Source organism: Leptopilina boulardi, unplaced genomic scaffold (assembly GCF_019393585.1).
Source record: "Leptopilina boulardi isolate dan_hultmark-lab unplaced genomic scaffold, ZJU_Lbou_2.1 LbouV2_377, whole genome shotgun sequence".
Taxonomy (NCBI): domain Eukaryota; kingdom Metazoa; phylum Arthropoda; class Insecta; order Hymenoptera; family Figitidae; genus Leptopilina; species Leptopilina boulardi.
The window spans coordinates 1,163,402-1,184,147 of record NW_026137948.1 but is presented as its reverse complement, the minus strand read 5'-3'; the positions used below and the strand labels follow the sequence as shown (position 1 = coordinate 1,184,147).

Genomic DNA, 20,746 nt, shown 5'->3' with positions numbered 1-20,746 from the left:
AAAACAAGTTGCTGTTCTCATTTTAGTATTGTTAAATAAATTTCGAAAATATTAAGAAATAGAAGATAAAGAACCTCAATATAGAATAAAAGACTTCATTGTAACAAAGTTTCGTTAATAAAGTTCAATCATTTCATAAATCAATGTATAATTGAGCAATATAATAGCTCAATACAAGGAGTGGCTTATCGAAGGTGGATCACGCCTCTGCCCCAAAATTGCAAGTTGCAAGAAGCGACAGACAATTTTATTATAATTTTCCACCCTCTTCATCAATTAATAAAACCAATTCTAAATGTAAAATACAGGTAGTTAAGGCGAAGGTTTAGAGTGTGAGGTCTCAAGTGCAGACTCTGTTACAACCCGCAGTTTGGGGTTGCTTAAAGTGTTTATTGTAAAAGAATTCTCTCAGTGGAAAATTTTTTTAATTGATTGAATTATTGATTATTAAGTTGTGAAATATTGATCTTATGAATATGAATTGAAGAATTTGTTTTGTGGAATATTGAATATCGATTTATTGAATATTGATTACTGAATTTGGGTGTATTGAATATTGGAATATTGATTATCTAATCTACTGAATACTGATTATTGAGGAATATCGATTTGTTATTGATTTGATTTGGTGAGTTTCAATGCATTATATTTACACTACACAGACATTCACACTATTAAATACATTATTTTGATACTTGTACTAAAAGCATTTGATCCTATTTTATAAAATACATGTTTTTCTTTGGAGTTTAAATTGTGACTTCTTATTTAAACCAGTTCTCATATTTCCTTTTTCTTGATTGATCAAATTAAGAGTACAAATAAGAATACGAATCTCAACGACATTCTGAATAATAGAATGGTAGTAGGAGGAATCCACTACCTTTATAATTAAGTTTGTCCGAAGGGCAAGTTGTTAGCCTACCGTAATTTGTAATAAGAAAAGTTATTTTTTGTTTCATAATTGATTTCCATAAAAACCTAAAACCTTTTCCCATCAAATTGTAACCCTAAGAACTGGTGGCAGCGGTGGGATTCTTCCTCTATATTTTTTTTGAAAATTAATTTGAAAAAAAGGAACTGAGAAATTTTTTACAATGAGTACACTTTTACACAACATACATTTATATGTACATGTATTTCTTTTGTGTCTTGTTTAGCTAAAGTGCGGGTGATTAGGTAGAATTTCTTTTTTGTTCGCTAACGTCGAACATAGGGAAAAGTAACCACTCTTGTAGCGACAAGATCTGGTTTCTTCAAAAACGTGAAATTTCCTCGACTTAACCTTGCTGGAAGTGTGTAGCCACTTGGGCAAGTGAGAGGATTAAATACAAAAAATAGCGAATTTAATTTACAAAATTTTGCAAATTTGAAGTCTTAAAATTTAATTATTTTAAAATCAGAATAAATATAATGAAATATATTTCGTGTAAATAAAAAATTACGCAAAAATTTATTAAATAAATTCTTTGATTAAATTTACATATTTTTCTCGTGGATAGTAAAAACCTAAATATGAAAATAGATAAATAGACGAATAAAAAGGTGAAATATATAAAGAGTATCAGATAACAATATAAATGACTCATGTCGTTCCTCGCGTTTAACGAATTAATCACGTTGGCGGTATAAATCACAGTTAATGCTTGTTTTATCCGGATTTAGAGTCGCAGAAAGAAATAATCGTGGAGGGGATTTAAATTAGGGACAGGTTCGTCATGGCGGCGCGTCGACGGACTTAAACAGACAACCGCGTCTCTAAATAAGAACAACATGAAAGGACCAACTATTTATACAATAAACAAAATGTCCGAAGAATCACCCGTAGCTTAATTATAGGGGGATTACTTAATCAACAAAACAACAAAATTTTTTATAGATACATGCGCTGATATAAATGTTATAAAAGAATCAGCTCTAACCGGAAATGCTCCGGTTAATGTAGATGATAAATCAAATATAACGAGGATAACATCAGACATGGTATATACTTTAAGCAGAGTAGAAATAAAAATAAGAGATAAAAACACATTTTTCACGTGGTAGAAGAAAATTTTCCAGTAAGCGCAGATGGAGTACTAGAAAGGCCCTATTTGAGAGAAGAAAGAGCGCGTATAAATTTCTTTTATAATATGTTAATAACACAATCTAAACCCATGGAACCATTACCCTTCGTTGATGAAGAATGTAGACAAGCTAACAAAGAACTAAGTTCAGAAGTAAAACCCGTACGACGACTTTTGAGAATTAAAGCAAGATCGCGTTAAGTAGTAGAAATACCTATACAAACATTTGATTTATTATAGGGTTTTTTTTACCAAGAATAGACACTCAAAAGAAAGGTAAATATAAGGTTATGGCTATTAACACCACCGAAAAGGATCTCACGGTTACGGTTACCCCACAGGAATTAATACCGTTCGAATATGTAGATCAGTACAAACTTGGAAAAGAATTAGCTAGTGAAATGGGAGCAAATAAAGCCGATGAACGTACGAAACTAATTTTAGAGAAAATGGAATTAGATTATTTAAACCCGGAAAAAAGAAAATATGTAGAAAAATGGGTCAAAATAGGACAAGATAGGTTCCTTTTACCAGGAGATAGATTACCAGTTACCCCACTAGTAAAACATTACATACCAACTTCAGATGAGAAACCAGTCAAATATAAACAATATAGACAACCCACAGAATACGAGGATGCTGGAAGACAATTAATTACAAAAATGTACGGCGACGACTTAATAACAGATTCAAAATCGAATTATAATTCATCAGTATTGATTGTACCTAAAAAGGCCGACGCGCAAGGAAATAAAAAGTGGAGATTAGTAATAGATTTCCGGGCACTTAATGAGAAAATGATGGGGAAAGCTACCCAATACCCCTGGTTAATTCTATACTGGAAAAATTGGGGGGGGCACAATACTTCTCGGTTTTTGATTTAGCGATGGTCTACCACCAAATTGGTACTGCGGAAGAGGACCAACATAAAACCGCTTTTTCGTCGGGAAGAGGGCATTATTAATATATAAGAATGCCAATGGGTATCAAAAACGCAACATCCACATTTCAAAGACTTATGGATAACGTATTATCGGGATTACAAGGGGCCGAGTTGTTTGTATATTTGGACGATATTATAGTACTTTCTCACACTCTTGAAGGACATGACAAAACTATAAACAGATTATTCGAAAAGTTAAGAGAAGCTAAATTAGCTTTACAACCAGAGAAATGCGAATTTTTAAGAAAAGAAGTACCATATTTAGGCCACATAGTTGGAGCGGAAGGAATAAAAGCACATCCCTAGAAGTTGAAAGCGATAAAAGAATTTCCAACTCCACAAAAAGCCAAATCGATAAAAGAATTTTTAGGGGTAACCTGGTACTACCGAAAATTTATAAAAGGTTATGCGAAGTTGGCAAAACTTCTATATATTTTGTTAAAAAAGGAACAAATATTTCAATGGGGGAGCGAAGAAATGAAAAGTTTTAAAAGATTAAAAAGAGTTCTATGCGAAAATCCAATACTACAACACCTAGCTTTCGGTAAACAATTTAAAATAACTACAAACGCTTCGGAGCATGCGATTAGTGCAGTTTTGACACAAGAAAAAGACGGGACAGATTTAACAGTTGCCTATTTTTCTAAACCATTAGTAGGGGCCGAATTAAATTACGATAAGACACAAATGGAATGTTTAGTAGTAATTTATTCTTTAGAACATTTTAGACCATTTTTATATGGTACCATATTTACACTTGCGTGCGATCATGAACCACTAAAAATAATTAACAGCGTTTATAAACCTACAACACGAATGACAAAATGGCTATTGCGCCTACAAGACTACCAATACAACTTTGAATGTAAACCGGGAAAACTAAATCGTTGGCTACCAGGCTTATCAGAAAATTCGACCATAGAAAAAGAAACTATGTCTAAAGAATCTAGCACATCCGAAGTAGTATCAGAAGATAGTGTTTCCGTGCAAAGTAAAAGGGACGAAACAGAAGAATTAGTTGAAATAAAACACAGATCTTTTCCCATCAGTAGTGCAGCAGGTAGTAGTAAAACTCGCGCAGATACAAAAATCAAATAGAAACCACAAACAACAAGAGTCCCTGAATTTAGACATAGAGCTAAATCAGATTCAATACTAACCTAAAATCTCGAAAAAAGAGGTAGACCTAAAGGAAGTGTTAAACGTAAGATGATAGAAATAGATACAGACAATTGTCTAATATCAGGAAGACTTAGACCTCGGAGAACAGTAATTACAGAACCAAAAGAAGTTAGATGCAGCGAGGTTAGTAATGAAGAAGAAGAAAATGCGTCTACGAAAGAAGAATTCGCAGAAAGAAACAAAGAAATTCCTATTTTACGGAAAAGACATAGCGTATTCCCTTCTTTAGTCGATATAGGACAGGAATTAGAAAGCGATAAACCTTTTCATCAAGAGAAAAGACCAATTAAAAGAAAAACCAAAGACAATCCCCAAAAAAGAGAAACATTAGTATACGTTAGCCCACCAATAATTAGATCGGAAGAAGATAATGAAATAGAAGGAAAAACAACTTTAACAAATGAAAATGAATTACTCGAAAATAGAACAGCAGAAAATGAAACACCAGAAAAAGATATAAAACAGGAAACGTTAAAAGGAGTACTAGAATCATTAAAAAGATTCGATTCTTCTACACTAGAGAAACAATCTTATTTTTGGGACGACCACATGTTTGAAGACACTGAAAATACGGAAAATATTGAAACTGAAGAGGAACGAAATAACCACGAAGAAGAAGACCCAGAACCAAGATCCATAGATGAAATAGTAAAAGAAATTCAAGATATAAATAATAGGTTACAAGAACGCTTAATTATGCAACAAGAGAAAGAAATAGATGAAGAAGAAACATTTCTAGAAGACATTACTAAAAACCCATGACCAGACATGAAAGCTCATTTAGACAGGTTAGAGAAAATAGAATATACGAGAGAATCTATCACATAAGTAAGAAATAACTATGTATATTTTATGGACGCCGACCTAGAACCAAACGATTCGATAAGTAAATAGAGAGCGTTCACAAATTACGTAACATTTTTTGGGGGAGGGGGGGTCAAGCACTTTGTTACGGACAGCAGAAAAAATGGCGCTAATGTATGCAATAACGTGTCACATGGGGAGGGGGGGTCAAAATTAAAAAAAACGTTACGTAATTTGTGAACGCTCCCATAAATGATTGCGACAGGGGCATTAGATCTATCAGAGATGAAAAGTAAGGAACCTAAAAAAGGACAAATTTAAGTAACTCCGCGAGGTAAATACAAAACATTTACAGATATCATTTCAAATAGTTACGATGAAATAGTAAGCGAAACAGATCTAATAAAAATATTGAAAAATTTGAGGAAAAGTATACTAAAATTAGGAATCAAACAGATACGAATACCCCAGCATGTCGAGCTATTAGAAGACCTAGAACCGTTTTGGATCAACAAAATGATAGAGACCTTCCTACACGATGATATTAAAATTCAATTATGCCACGGGAAAATAGTAATGCCATCTGACAAATATAGAAATAAAATAATAGCTATCTATCACATTTTGACAATACGAGACCAGCTCAGCAAATACAGTATTTTCGTGCAAATACTCAACGCGACAATAATTAGACAATTTATGAGAAACAATAATAAGATGGACAAGACAGATAGACACATACGAGCACAGCCTAGAACATACTCTACAAATTTTAACCAAAGCAAAAGAAGAACACCTATCTTTAGAACTATTATCAAACGAACAGATAATAAACATAGCGACAGAAGCTAAAAAATACTTTAGAGGTCAAGAATTTCCAATGCACATAGACGAAATAAATAGAGACACGACTTTTATGCAAGTCGCATAATTACTGTTTTTGATCAAGCAAAGGAGTCCCGAAACCGAAGGGATGTATGTGTTTGATAAAGACAACAAAATTATGATGTGTAAAATTTGTAACTCAACAGTTAATTGGGAAAGGAAATCTGTTGTTGACAAACATTGCAACTCAGAATCGCACACAAAAAAGAAACATCATTGGAACAGGCAAAAAAATCTAAAACTTTCAAAGATGAATTCATTTTATCGACTGTTTCTGCTTTCATGCAAGCAAATATTTCGCTAGAAAAATTGAAGGATCCTGGTATTCGCGACTAGATGAATACATATATTAAAGGTAAACTTATTTTTAATCATAATAATATGTAATAAACAAATTTCTAAAACTACACTTAAATTGCACTAATGTTTATTATACACATAAATTTTTTTTATTAAAAATAATTTTTATTTAAAAGGGGGAATAAAAATGTATTAATTTTAAAAACATAAATAAATATATTAAAAAATGTAATACATGTTTATTTTAATTTTTTAAATTTTATTAAATCATGCATAAAATAAATATCAAAGTTTTTATTGAAAAAAATTATAGGATCTGGCGCCCTTCCTAGTGTTGACTAGATCAGGAAGCATTATGTGCCAATTGTGAAAATTGATTTTGATGAAAAACTGACGGAAATGATTAAGAATAAACCTTTAATTGTACACTGTGACGAAACGACTGATAGAAAAGGACAAGCTGCCTTCGTAACACTTTTCAGTATTTTGCCAAATAAATCTTACACTGATATCAAACTCTTTGTGTCGGGAGTAACAGTTCTCAGTACATGTAATGCACAACAGTGTTCACAAGCAATTTTGAAGGTAATTTTTTTTAAGTAACACTACATATTTTTAAAAAATAAAATATTTAAATTCGATATTTATATATATTCATAATTAATAACCTTTGTTTTTAGATTTTAACAAAATATAATGTGCAACATGATAATGTTAAGGGCATAGCGTCAGACAGTGCACCGAATATGGTGCACTCTTGTATAAACACTTTAAAAGAAATATTAGGCTCTGATCTGTTGCACATTCAATGTTGGTTTCGTAACTTAGACAAAGTTACGAAGGTAGCTCCCGAAAATTTTACACGTCTAAATGAAATCATATCGAAATCTAAGAAGCTTTTCAAAACACACGAAAACGCAAATATAATTATATGGAACATTTGACCAAAAAATACCGTGAGAATAAGAAGAAGGAACTAAAATTATTTCTGGTGCCTGTAATGACAAGATGGGGGTCATGGAAAAAATCTTTCGATTACGTAGATGAATATGCAGAAGATATAGTTGACTATTCCAAAACTTTAACTGACAATGTTAGTGCAGTTAAATATTTTCAGAAACTTAAATCCGTTGACGTAGAGATCATTAAAGCCGAAGCTTCATTTTTGAAAAATCATTGTACAGAAGTGAGCAATTTTCTTTTACATGTGGAGGGAACAAACTTTGCTATAGCGCATAATCTTTATCCAAAAATTAGAAACTTAAAATCTAATTTTGATATAATTGTTAATGCGAAAAAATCAGTACCGTGTTAACAAAAGAAACAAAAACGTTGCTTTAGACGTTCCCCCAAGAGAAAAGGAAAAATGCAGAATATCGGATAAAAAGTGTAGCGAAAAATAGTTCCAAAAAAATTAGAGAATTAATTGCTAAAGATCCAGCGAAAACTTTTTTTGAAGATACTGAAAATCTCTTCTATCCAGTTAAAGTGATGGCTAATGATAATCATTCCATCATAGCTGCTAAAAAGGATTCCGTTTTTTTAAAAGACGTTCCTGATTTCAAATTTCTTGCTGTGTACGACGTATTCAAGGATAATTTGAAAAAGTATTTAGAGAATGAGCCCAAGCCGAAAGAAGATCCTGTTCCTATTATTTTAAAAGGAATGTTACTAAATCACTTCGAAATTGTGATAAAATGTCTGCAAATTATTCATTTTTCATTATCAAACGTAGACGCGGAGAGAACTTTTTCTGCATATGGCGATGTTGTTTCTCCAAAACGTTGTAACTCACTTCCCATCAATGCAGAGACTATGCTAAGCTTGTATTTTTGAGATGATTTAAACTGATATCTAGACTGATCTTGTTACTGTAAAAAAAGACCTATTTTTAAAAGTTTAAAATATATAATAATATAAAACGCGTTAAAAAGAATATGTTATATTTTACGTAATTTAAGTTCTGTTCTTGTTCATTTCACTTTTTTCAGTTCACAAAATTATTCATTAGCTACATTAAAATCATTTAAGAAGTATTATATACAAATAAAAAGTAACTATGCGTCCATAGGTGTCTGGAAAGAAAAAAAAGTTTGCCTACGATGCCAAGAAAATCATTGTTACCTGGTGGTTCCTTAGCACTCCCTGAAACGAGAAAACTTAACCCAAAAATCGTAGCTGTTCATTTAGAGAATTTTCACCCATTTCTAGGGGTGATTTTGAAATTTTTCCTAAAAAATTGTTTTTTAAGGGTCAGAAATAAGTTTTAAATTATGTTAATGGTTTTTATTTATGTCAATGTGTTTGTAGGACCTCATTTTCTAGATACAAGCCATTAAAAAATTTTTTATTAAAAAAACTAGAATTCGTAACTTTTATTTTATATGTGACGATTTTGGATAATATAATTAACAGTGAATTTTGATTTTTTGGAAAGTTAAAAATGTGTAGTTTCAATACAAAAAATATTGAGATGTCCTTTTTTGTTATTTTCGAGATATTAATTAATGAATTATTTAATGTTAATAAAAAATGAAATATTTTATAAACAAATAATGTTACCGTAATTTAGCGTTACCAATTGCAAGCTGACGTAATTCTGCATTTAACGAGACTAATATGAACTATTTTGAATAAGAGGGATTTTTATAAACAATTGCAATGTTATGCGATTATTTATTAACAATCCACTAACCCAAAATTTTTCATATAGGGCTCCTTGGATGCGGAATTACGGTAGCTTTCAATTGGTAACGTCAGAATTACGATAACTTTATTTGTATATAAAATATTTTATCTTTTGTTAACGTTAAATAATTAAATAATTAATATCTCGAAAATAACAAACAAGGACATCTCAATATTTTTTGTAGTAAAAATACACATTTTTAACTTCTCAAAAAAAAATTTTCATCGACACAAAATCGTGTCCTTATAAATCATGCTTATTCCACTAAAATCAGCTACAAGTGAAAACATATTAGAGAGTTTATTAGAACAGTATATTTATATATTTGGTTTGCCCAAAAGAGTTTGTACCGACCAAGAAAGAAATTTCGTTCCTGAATTAGTTGAAAATTTTGAAAACCTTTTTCGAATCAAACCAATAAGGACAACTATATACCACACCTAAAGTAATGGACGAATATAAAAAAAATCAGATTTCACGCCAATCAGTTAATGGCATTTTACGATTTTTCAGATGACGAAAATGATGATCAGTATAATTCTACTGATAATTCTAAAGATTAGTCTAACATACGGATATATCAATGTAACAGAACTGAAAGGAAATCTGTATATCGAAGACATAGGACCTGTCCACCAGTATCACGAAGAATGGAGATTAATAATCGGAATAAACGTTACCAATGTAGACAATAGATTTCATATGATTGAAAAAACAATTCTAATAAGTGAAACAGTATGTTCCATTTATTGTAGCTCTGAGAACGTAATTCATTTAATAAGGGGACGATTCGACAGGTTAAAAAGTAAGCATGATTTATTAAATAAATTGTTAGGAAGACGTCGAATAAAAATAGGTCTAGTCAATTTTGTGAGAGATATAGCAAAACCTTTATTTGGAATTATGAATGATGCGGACTTAGTAGCTATTAAAAATCAATTTGATGAAGTTCGTGATGATCAAAATCAATTAGCAAATATATTGACTAATCATACGAAAATTATAAAACTGATTCTACATTCATCTTCATTAGATCACGAACTACTTCAAACACAAACTAATCGAGAACTAGAATTAACTATGAATTTACGAATGACAATAAACGAAACTATTAAAGAAAATTTTATAAATTCAAAACTAGTAATAGTAACACTACTGATTGACGAACTAAACGAAGACATTAATATAGCAATAGACGCTATTAACGACGGAAAACATGGAATAGTTCATCCTCAACTGTTGACACCACGAATACTAAAGAATACTATAGAAGAATTCGAACAAGTCCATAGAACTAGATATCATTTTGAAAATACTGAAGAAACTTATCAATATATTATTGACTTGAGTGAAGTTGGAGTAGCAATAATAAAAGGGTTATTGACTTACATTTTGAGAATACCAGTAATTGAAAAGGAAGAAGGAAATATTCGACTAATACCAATCCCAGAGAAAATAAAGAACACCTATTTAGGATATACACGAGAATATGAATCTTCCAAGCATACAAACACTAAACAAAATTGTTATCATTAATGTAACTTACATATTACCTTTTGACAAAAATGAAATAGAAAATCTTAGAGATAGATTAATTCCGCTACCTCAAAAATTAGATCAACAAACATTAGCAAATGCTAAATTAGGATTAGATAATACATTAGATTTATTGGAGCAAATAAAATCACGTACTCGAATCAATAATTGGAAAGAAAAGGCTGTAGACGTATTACACATTGCAGGTTATAGTAGTTTAACTATTATAGGAATTTATGTAATATATAAATGTGGATTGTTTAAAATAATACGAAAATATTTACCTTAAAAGTTATGTTTATTCTGTATTAAAAATCAAATCACTAATGAACCCGTCGTTGTCACCTACGAAAAACAACCACATAGAATGGCAAAAGTAGACATTAAACCTTATTTTGATAAGAATGTAAAACTTAGGCTTTAGGGACAAAATTTTGTCTAACGAGAGGGATGTTATAGTCAGCAAATATATATGTGACGCGCTCCGAGGAAAGGTACCTAAGAAGCAAAAAATTGTAGGTTATGTTTGTGATTTTTAAAGTAAAAATACACAAAGGGAATCAACTCTCAATATAAATTATTGGTGTTTAAATCTTTATAACATTGAAAATATTCAATAAAAACTGATTTTACTTTACATAATAAAAAAATAAACTTTTCATTAAGGTAAAATTACGACAAACATAACCTTAAAATAACTTGCTTCTTAGGTACCTTTCCTCGGAGCGCGTCACATATATAAGAACATGTACAAGAATATGTACAAGAACTTGCATATGTTTATTCATGGTAACTAAAGAAATCGAGTTCTCGAGTCTATGCTCGTGTATTTATATAAGATCGTGCGCAAGTTCATGTACATAATCTTGTGTTAATTTTTTATTTTTGCAAAATTTGTGGAAATTTTTAACATAGGTTATAAAGACTCTTTGTTCATACATGCGAAAAACAACTGCGCAGTTATATAAGCCATAGAAAACTACTGCGCAGCCATTAAAGATTTTGATTATAAACTGTAAGGGAAAACTCAAGATTATGTACATGAATTTACGTAAGATCTTACACAAGTACAGGAACATGGATTCGAGAACTTGTTTCCTTTAGTTACCTTGAATAAACATATGCAAGTTCTTGAACATGTTCTTGTACAAGATCGTTCTTCCAATTTTTTTTATTTTATTTTTTATTCATATAGAAAATTGAGACATGGTTTGAAGTGGGATTCGATGTAAATTCTTATAAACGTATTCTTAACTAATAAATTATGTAAAATCCTATGTAAAATCCTAAAATTTTTTCTCGACACATTTTTTTTCGATTTCTTATATCAATTTTCTTCGTGGTTTCAAATAGAAAAACCTATCAAAATTCATTGTTCAATCCTTAACCAGAAATTTTCCTATATCAAATCATACATAAAATCTTCCCACATGGCACATTATATTTCTTAAACATTTCATGAATATTTCATTGAAAGATTTAAAATATTTCAATGCAAGGTTCATGAAATGTTGATGAAAACAGGAAAATGTCCTGTAATAATAAATAATAATATGTAATACTATTGCCGTGCAATTTTGCTGAAATATTACACTTTAAGACACCTGCAATATTACACATGAAGACTCTGCAATATTTATGAAATGTTTCAAAGAAAGTTAGAAACCTTTTTAAAATATGAAATCAATCGTTATTTTCTAACATGTTCAACACATAAGATCCTAGAAAATTAAAAACTACTGCGCAGCTGTACAGGCTATAGAAACTGAGATCGACCTGTGCGCATCATTCACCTAAGATACCAAGTAGGAAATTATATAGGAAATTATATGGGAAATTTCAATATAGATGTAGATCATCATAGTTCCACTCATACACCGCCAGATAGTGATAATTTTTTTCTCACAGTTGAGATCAGTCTTGAATACTATAAAAGCTTACTCTCTAACTGAGAAGGTGTATTGCAAAGCACAAATTTTTTTCTTTTCATATAAATTGCAGTAATATTAGTATTTGATTTTTAATTAAATAATTTATAATTTTTATGAACTGCCGTCTGCCTACTGAAAATTCCTATATGAAGTACTATATTGTTTCCTTTATATAATTCCATGTGAAATCTTAGATAGATATTTCAGAATCTACATGAAATCCTATATGATTTCTTATGTTCAAGTCAATCATATACAATAAGAATGATTGACTATAAACCATCTCACGAGTGCGTTGAAGACACTTATGCGTAGTTCCATTTGCGTCTTTCTCGCACTCACGCTTACCTATGATCAGTATGGAATCATTCTTACTGTATATGATCCCAAGTGAGGATTTACAATAAGTATAAGATTTCTTGTCAGATTTTTTGTATTAATTTTTTATTCAAGAATTTAAAAAGATTTTATGTATGATTTGATATAGGAAAATTTCTGGTTAATGAGCAATGGATTTTGATAGGTTTCTTTGTAAGAAACCACGAAGAAAATTGATATGGGAAATTGAAGAACAAAATGTGACGAGAAAATGTTGTAGGATTTCACATAATTTATTACCTAAGAATACGTTTATAAGAATTTACATCGAATGCCACTTCAAATCATGTCTCAATTTCCTTTATAATTTTTTATAAGATCCTATATAGTTTCTTACATGACAGAGAGGATTTTATGTGGATTTTAATATATTAATTTATGTAAGATCCTATATAAAATCCTACATAAAAATTTTCAGTAGGGATTAGCGTAAGTCCGGGGGAGTTGGCCATAGTTTTTTTAAAGGTCTGTAAATATTAAAAGAAAGTGATTTATGTATTAATTTTTATTGCTAATTAAACTTTGAACATTTAACTTACAAATAATAATAGAAATGAGAAATTTTTTAAATGCAAACAAGCTTAAAATTAACATTTTTAAAAAAACGCGTTTCGACATCTCTCTTGGAATGTTCCCGGCAAGAAGGGTAGAAGTAAAAAAATCAATTTCATTTAATACCTGATTTTTTTGTTATGTTGTAAGTCTATGTAAGAAATAGACATCAGCAAACTTGAATCCCTTTTAATTCCGTTTTCGTAAAGCAATATGAAATAGAATATATTTGAATGAATAAAAAAAGTTTTATTAATAATTTATTTATTGAAAAAATCTGAGTTATTTTTTTTTATACTCATAATAATCTACATTATTTCCATAAAAAAGTGAAGGCGACTATTTTATATTCAACGCATAACCTAAAAAAATGTTGAGACAATATATGTTCAATTTTTGATACTTCATGTTTAAATTTATTAAACTTTTTACAAACATCATATTCACTGTAAACACAGGTCGACAAAATTTTGCCACAAGAGTAAACGATGATGATTCTTATAGGATTTTTCGCGTAGATTACGAATCCGTAAGCGAAACTTGCCCATCACGTCTCAATTTTGAGAAATACAGGGTAAAAGTGTATGTCACTTTTCAAAGCTTTGTAAAAAATCAATGCGACTTGATAAACACTTTTAGGGTTAAAAGAAAGCCTAAACCCTCAACTTAAATCTCCAAAAGCGAAAACATGTGTGGCAATAATAGAAAATTGTGGTGAACAACTTTTTACCCCGTGCATACAGCAATTTTGATTGTTTCCGTGATTTGATGCAATATATTAAAATTCATTAATGAAACTTCGTAAAATTCTATATCCTGGAGTTTTCGAGGACACAGATTACGAATGTGAAGTCAGTTATTAAACATTCAAAATGGCGGATCCAATATGGTGAAAAACTTTTTTTAAAAATTAATGGATTTTAGTGAAATTTTGTATCTAGGGGTTCTCGAGGACGCAGATAACGAATCTGAATTCGGTTTTTAAAAATTCAAAATGGCGGATCCAATATGTCACTAAAGGGTAGAACATTTTTTTTATTCAAAAGTAAGAGATTTATGTTTTAGCCAATTTTTTTTAGAGAAATTTTTTATTTTTTCTGTCCTATTCACAAAACAGTTGAGACTATATAATAAATCCTAACTGATTTTTTGTAGTACTTTTCGAATACAATTTTTATAATATCATGAGTCTCTTTTATTTAATAGCAATTGCTTAAAAGAATAGTATATTATGTGGCAAGCACGTAAAGTAGTACTTTTTAGGTGAGGATGTAATTTTCAGTACGAGCTGTCGTTAGTGCGACGTAGGTGAGACGAAGGCGAGCCAAGTCGAACCGAAGTCGCACAGACAGCGAGTATTGAAATCATCCGAACCTAAAAATTACTACGTGCGAGCCACATACGCTATTTTTTTCGCCATTGTTATGAAAAAGTGAAACAGTTTTAAAGAAAAAAAATTTATTTTTTTAAAAGAATTTATTTAAAATTAAATTTTTGAATAGTTATATATATATATATATTATGTATTATATATATATATATGAAATAGTATATAAAATAAAATAATAAAAATTGATAAATAAAATAAAAGCAAAACAAAAATTATGCAAAAATTAACAACTGCCTTAAAAAGTGCTACTTTATCTGCCCAAAACAGGCACAAAAAGAGACACTTTTTCATGTCAATGGCGAAAAAAAAATTTATTTCATTTGTAGCGCAATTAATATGATTAGAGCATGATCTGGAAAGCTGAACTGTGCAAAAGCAAAACTGTTTACTTACAGTTAAATTAAAAATATTTTTAATAACATTAACATTTTTTTTTACATTTTTAAATCAATGTAGTAGACACTTTACAGGTATTGTATTAAGAAATTACTTTTTTCAAAGTAAAATTTCAAATTTTTTTAAATTTTTTATTTTATGGGCGAAAAGTGTGGAGGGTAAAGGGAAAACTGACAGACGACTATCATTTGTTTTAATGTTTTCAAAGTTGGTTAACTTTTTCGATCGGCGTTTGTTTTCTCACTTTTCATTTGACGTTTTTATTACTTTGTGATTTACTTGTATTATATAATTTTGCCTCGGGTAAAAATGTCGGGAATGTCTTAACCATCCGGACTCATTTTGTTATGTTTGTGGCCAATTTACTTTCAAATTTCAAAGGCGAAACTTCACACAATATGTAAAAAAAATAATATTTTAATTTTTCTGTTGGACAACAAGACAAAGCTTGGCACCACATATTTGTTGTGTAACATTTATCAAGCAACTTAGTGCGTGGAAAAGAAAATTACGACAGATGCTTTTTACAAAACCAATGATTTGGAAGGAACCAAAAGACCATTCGGAGTGTTACTTTTGCTTGAAACAAACTAAGGTATTTACTCCTAAATCTAAGCATGCCATCAAATATCCAAATATATCATCCTCTGAAATTCCTGTTTCTTGTGATAAAAAGGCATCTGAAGAGGTATTCATTGTAGAAATGGAAATTGATGAAGATGTTGATAACATTAATAAAGACGATGACAATATTGATATGGATTTTTCTTTTGATGAAAACGATACATTTTCTAAACCACATTTGTTGACACAAGAAGATTTAAATCATTTTGTGCGCGATTTAAATTTAAAACAACATGCTGAACTTTTGGGATACCGTTTAAAAGATTGGAAGTTGCTTCACAAAGATACAAGAATTCATCCATCAGGATATTGCATTTATGGAGAAACGGTATAGATATAGACATTACGAATTTTTAAAAACTGACTTTAGATTCGTAATCTGCGTCCTCGAAAACCCCTGGATATAGAATTCCACGAAAATATATTAACTTTTTAAAAATTCTTTGTCATATTGGATCCACCATTTTGAATTTTTAAACACTGAATTCAGATTCGTTATTAGCGTCCTTAAAAACCCCTAGATACAAAATTTCATTAAAATATATTAACTTTTTAAAAATTCTTCAGCCATATTGGAACCGCCATTTTGAATTTTTAAAAACTCAATTCAGATCCGTAATTGACGTCCACGAGAGCCCTTAGATACAAAATTTCACTAAAATCCATTAATTCTTTAAAAAAGTTTTTCGCCATATTGGATCCGACATTTTGAATTTTTAATAACTGACGTCAGATTCGTAATCTGCGTCCTCAAAAACCCCTGGATACAGAATTTTACGAACTTCCATTAATCGATTTTAATACATTGCATCAAATCAAGGAAACAATCAAAATTACTGTACGCACGGGTTGTTCAAAAGTTGTTCCTCACAATTTTATATTATTGCCACACAGGTTATCGCTTTTGGAGATTAAATTTAAGGGTTTAGGCTTTCTTTTAACCCGTATTAGAACCCAATCAGCACGAAAACTTGCAGGAAGTTTGTTGTGTAAGATTGCAGTGCAAACATGTAGCAAGTTTGGTGCAAGTAACAAAATGTCCTCTTGTGGCAAGGTAGTTAAGCAAGCTTGCAGCGAACTTGCGAAAACCTTGCTGCAAGCTTGTATAATCCTAAAAAATTTTTTTAACAATTTGTTACTAAATAAACATAAAGGATACCCTGCTTTAAGGGTTAAATAATTTATTGCGCAGCCGTAGGAGCTTTTGTTTACAATTGCGCATCGTATTAAGTTTTGCAAACTTGCAGCAAGGTTGCGCCAACGTTGTCCTGCAAGCTTTCCACAAGAGAACATTTCGTTGCTTGCACCAAACTTGCTACATGTTTGCAGTGCAATCTTGCACGGCAAGCTTTTTGCAAGTTTGCTGCAAGTTTTCGTGCTGATTGGGAAGTGTTTATCACGTCGCATTATTTTTTTACAGACCTTTAAAAAGTGCCAAAAATGACATTTTTGGACACTTCTACCCCGTTTTTCTCAAAATTGAGACGTGATGGGCAAGTTTCGCTTACGGATTTGTAATCTACGGAAAAAATCCTATAAAAATCATCATCGTTTACTCTGGTGGCAGAAAAAAGTCTGAATTTTGTCGACTAGTGAAATTATTTATTATTTTCACATTGAACAGAAAAAACACAACAAATTTATTTACAATTACTTCTAAATAAAATGATGAGCGAATTATTTTCGATGCACAAAAATATGTCTAATTGTCAGTATAATAGAAAACACACTTACCGACTTTTACGTAATGCAAAATGGATTTTAGAATTAAGTGGAATTCATTTCTATGGCCATCTATTTTATTTCGATGACTTCGAAAAAGTGAAAAAAACATTTCCAACATTTATTATTAAATTCAGTGCAATTTTTATGAAGCCAAAGGTGACAATCATTGCACTGAATCCAGTCTTCGATAGCGCTGTCTGCCTGTCTCACCAACACAACAAGGCTACAAGGTATTTTTGTGAGATATCAGAGTGGGTTACAATTTATTTTTGTGTCTTGAACACGATTTCGGGTTCCAAAATTGCGTATCACGTCAGGATTTTAAGTAAAGTGGGGGTAAAGTATCCAAAAACCGTTCTTTTGAGGGTTTTCAGTATTTTTTTTCTCCTTAACCTGACGTGATAGAGACTTCTATATAGGCTTAGGATATACTTCCGAAGTAGGGGTACCTCCGATTTTAATAAAACTTGGGATACTAACGTATTTTGGTGCGCTGATTACGAAAATGATAGTGAAAATTGGCGCAAATTTGATTATCATGGTAAAAACCATAAAAAATACCATAAAATCATGGTTTTTTGCGGTGAACGCAAAATAGTAAACACGGCCTTCAGCCGCGTAAGGTACTGCTCGCTTCTCTTTTTAAGAAATCTTGGTGAGAGGGGGTGGATGTGTCCGAAATTTGGTAAAAAATGCTTAAATCATAAAATTTGTGATTTATTGAGATCTACAACTTTTGTCTAAAATTTTGCGTTTTTTACGAGATAATCTCAAAAAACCATGATTTTATGGTGTTTTTTATGGTTTTTACTATGATAATCAAATTTGCGCCAATTTTCACAATCATTTTCGTAATCAGCGCACCAAAATACGTTAGTATACCAAGTCTTATTAAGATCGGAGGTACCCCTACTTCGGAAGTACACCCTAGGCTTAAATTCAAGCTCATATCTTACACTTTAAGACACATGCGCAAGATGAAAAAATTGAATTTTGAAAAAATTAGGTTCATGTCACTTAAATAGTATATTACATTATAAGGGCAGATAGTTTGGATTCCGGCGAAGCCGAGGGTATCATCGCGCAGTTTAGGGCTTTCGACTGTTCTGCCCGTGTACTGTATACTATTTTTCTTTATATTGAGCACCTGGAAATAAGAACTCGCCAAGCGCTCGGCTGCACACTACAAAGCCAGTCAAACATAAAAAAAATGAAAAAATAAAATTTTTGATTTTTGAAAAATGCTATCTTGTAGAAAATGAAAAAGCGCATCTTTTTTCCCTCTGGATTTTTCTCGTCAAATGAATAGTTTAATTAATAAATGTAAAATATTACTAAATTTTTATTTCCAAATTTCATTCAATTTTTAAACATAAATCATCGTATCTTCGACAAATATTAATCAATTCCAATGAGATTTTGCATACTTCCGCGTTTGGGTCCATAGATGACGATAATCTAAAAAAATGTTGAAATTTGTGATATCCTATTTGTGTATTAGAATATAATAAAGTTTTCTGTAAAGTTTCATGTAGATTAATTCAATAGTTTACAAAATATTGAATTTTTAAGATTGCGCGTGTGGCGCGCCAACGAATAGGCACGTGAATAGAATCGCTGAGCAGTTCATTACATGAAAAATGACCACTTTCTCACATCTTTTTTCTCTTAATTTCATCATTATTATATATAAATTGTTTTAAATTGGCTTGATAAATAGTATTTTTTTAGTATTTATCATGTGTATATATATATATATATTTATTTGTTTATATTTAAAAATACAACTCAATAATAAAAATTAGAATTTTCATGTGAAATATTTAATATTCAAAACAAAAAAATAAAAAGACAAACAGCGAAAAAAGAATTCTTTTATTTTACAAAAAGAATATCTTTGTATATTTATAGACCGTTTAATTAGTTTAGTATAGGTATTTAATAATAAAAAACAGTATAATTGAATAATAATATATCGTACCTCATTTCTTTTTCTCTTATTCACACTTATTATCCACGAACTTTCATCTCTTTTGCGCTTTCGACCTTTGGTCACATTAGCACTTTTTTTTCCAAGTACAGAATTGTCCATTTTATTGTACGTTAAAAATAAATGAATTATAAAAATTAACGAAGTTTTCTTCTAGAAAGTTTATTCCATACTACAGAAATTAGCGGATTACAATAACAATTGAAAATTTGACAATCGATGAATAACATATCAACAACAAAACAATTACAAACTATCAACAATAACTTGTAAATAGAAAATTTTAAATAGACAATATAAATTCTGAATTCAACTGATAAAATGAAAATTAGGAAATGTTCTTAAAAAAATTATTTAAAGAATTAGCTAATTGCAAACTTTTACACATAACACATTCTATTCACTTGCCTACTCGTTGGCGTGCCACACGCGCAATCTTAAAAATTCAATATTTTTTAAACTATTGAATTAATCTACATGAAACTTTACAGAAAACTTTATTATATCCTAATACACAAATGTCTCACTGGAAGTTCTTTCAACGATGACAGGTATTTGTTTATAATTAAAAATTGGTCAACAATTGAAAAAATTTCAACATTTTTTTTAGATTATCGTCATCTATGAACCCAAACGCGGAAGTATGCAAAATCTCATTGGAATTGATTAATATTTGTCGAAGATACGATGATTTATGTTTAAAAATTGAATAAAATTTGGAAATAAAAATTTATTAATATTTTACATTTATTAATTAAACTATTCATTTGACGAGAAAAATCCAGAGGAAAAAAAGATGCGCTTTTTCATTTCCTACAAGATAGTATTTTTCAAAAATCAAAAATTTTGAATTTTATTTTTTCATCTTTTTTTTATGTTTGACTGGCTTTGTAGCATGCAGCCGAGCGAGTTCTTATTACCAGGTGCTCATATACGGTCGAAAGTACGCACAATAATTCACTAATTAAAAGTATTTCAATTGCGTTTTCGATTTGACAGCCGATGATCTTCTACTTTTGCTCCTCGTTTCAAAGCTCGTTTCAGTCAAGTCTCTTTTTTCGTTGTCCGCCCCGAAATTTGCTGCACGAGCGAAGCGAGTGCTGCTGGTTGGGACAGGAATCGAAAAAGCAAGGAAAATACAAATATAACTACAATTTTTGCAACTAAATATATATTCAATTCTATATTCAAATTTTCCAGGATATATTATTTACTTTTATAATATGCACTGACACATACAAACGACTGTGAGAGAGAGGGAATTAGAGAATAAGGGAGAGAGACAGCGAGAAAAAAATCAGCTGACAGCAGTTGAACAAGCGACTATTCTCGCTCGAATAACTTTTCGATATCAC

At 30.4% G+C, this 20,746-nt stretch overlaps 2 protein-coding genes across 10 annotated transcripts in view; one reads left to right on the top strand and one right to left on the bottom strand.

The window, feature by feature from the left end:
• The window catches only part of LOC127287886 (pseudouridylate synthase 7 homolog), a 757,063-nt gene that overhangs the window by 67,152 nt on the left and 669,165 nt on the right, over nucleotides 1–20,746 (top strand). The gene's annotated exons all lie outside the window — the stretch shown is intronic.
• The window catches only part of LOC127287884 (KN motif and ankyrin repeat domain-containing protein 2), a 265,830-nt gene that overhangs the window by 81,011 nt on the left and 164,073 nt on the right, over nucleotides 1–20,746 (bottom strand). Inside the window, exon 1 of one of the 8 annotated variants that reach the window (XM_051315025.1) lies at nucleotides 19,383–19,534. The exons of the other annotated variants lie outside the window; for them this stretch is intronic. Within the exon in view, the coding sequence (XP_051170982.1) occupies nucleotides 19,383–19,493 (111 nt within the window). The 5' untranslated portion in view covers nucleotides 19,494–19,534. Of the gene's footprint in view, nucleotides 1–19,382; nucleotides 19,535–20,746 lie in introns of those variants that run through there. 8 annotated transcript variants of the gene reach the window in all.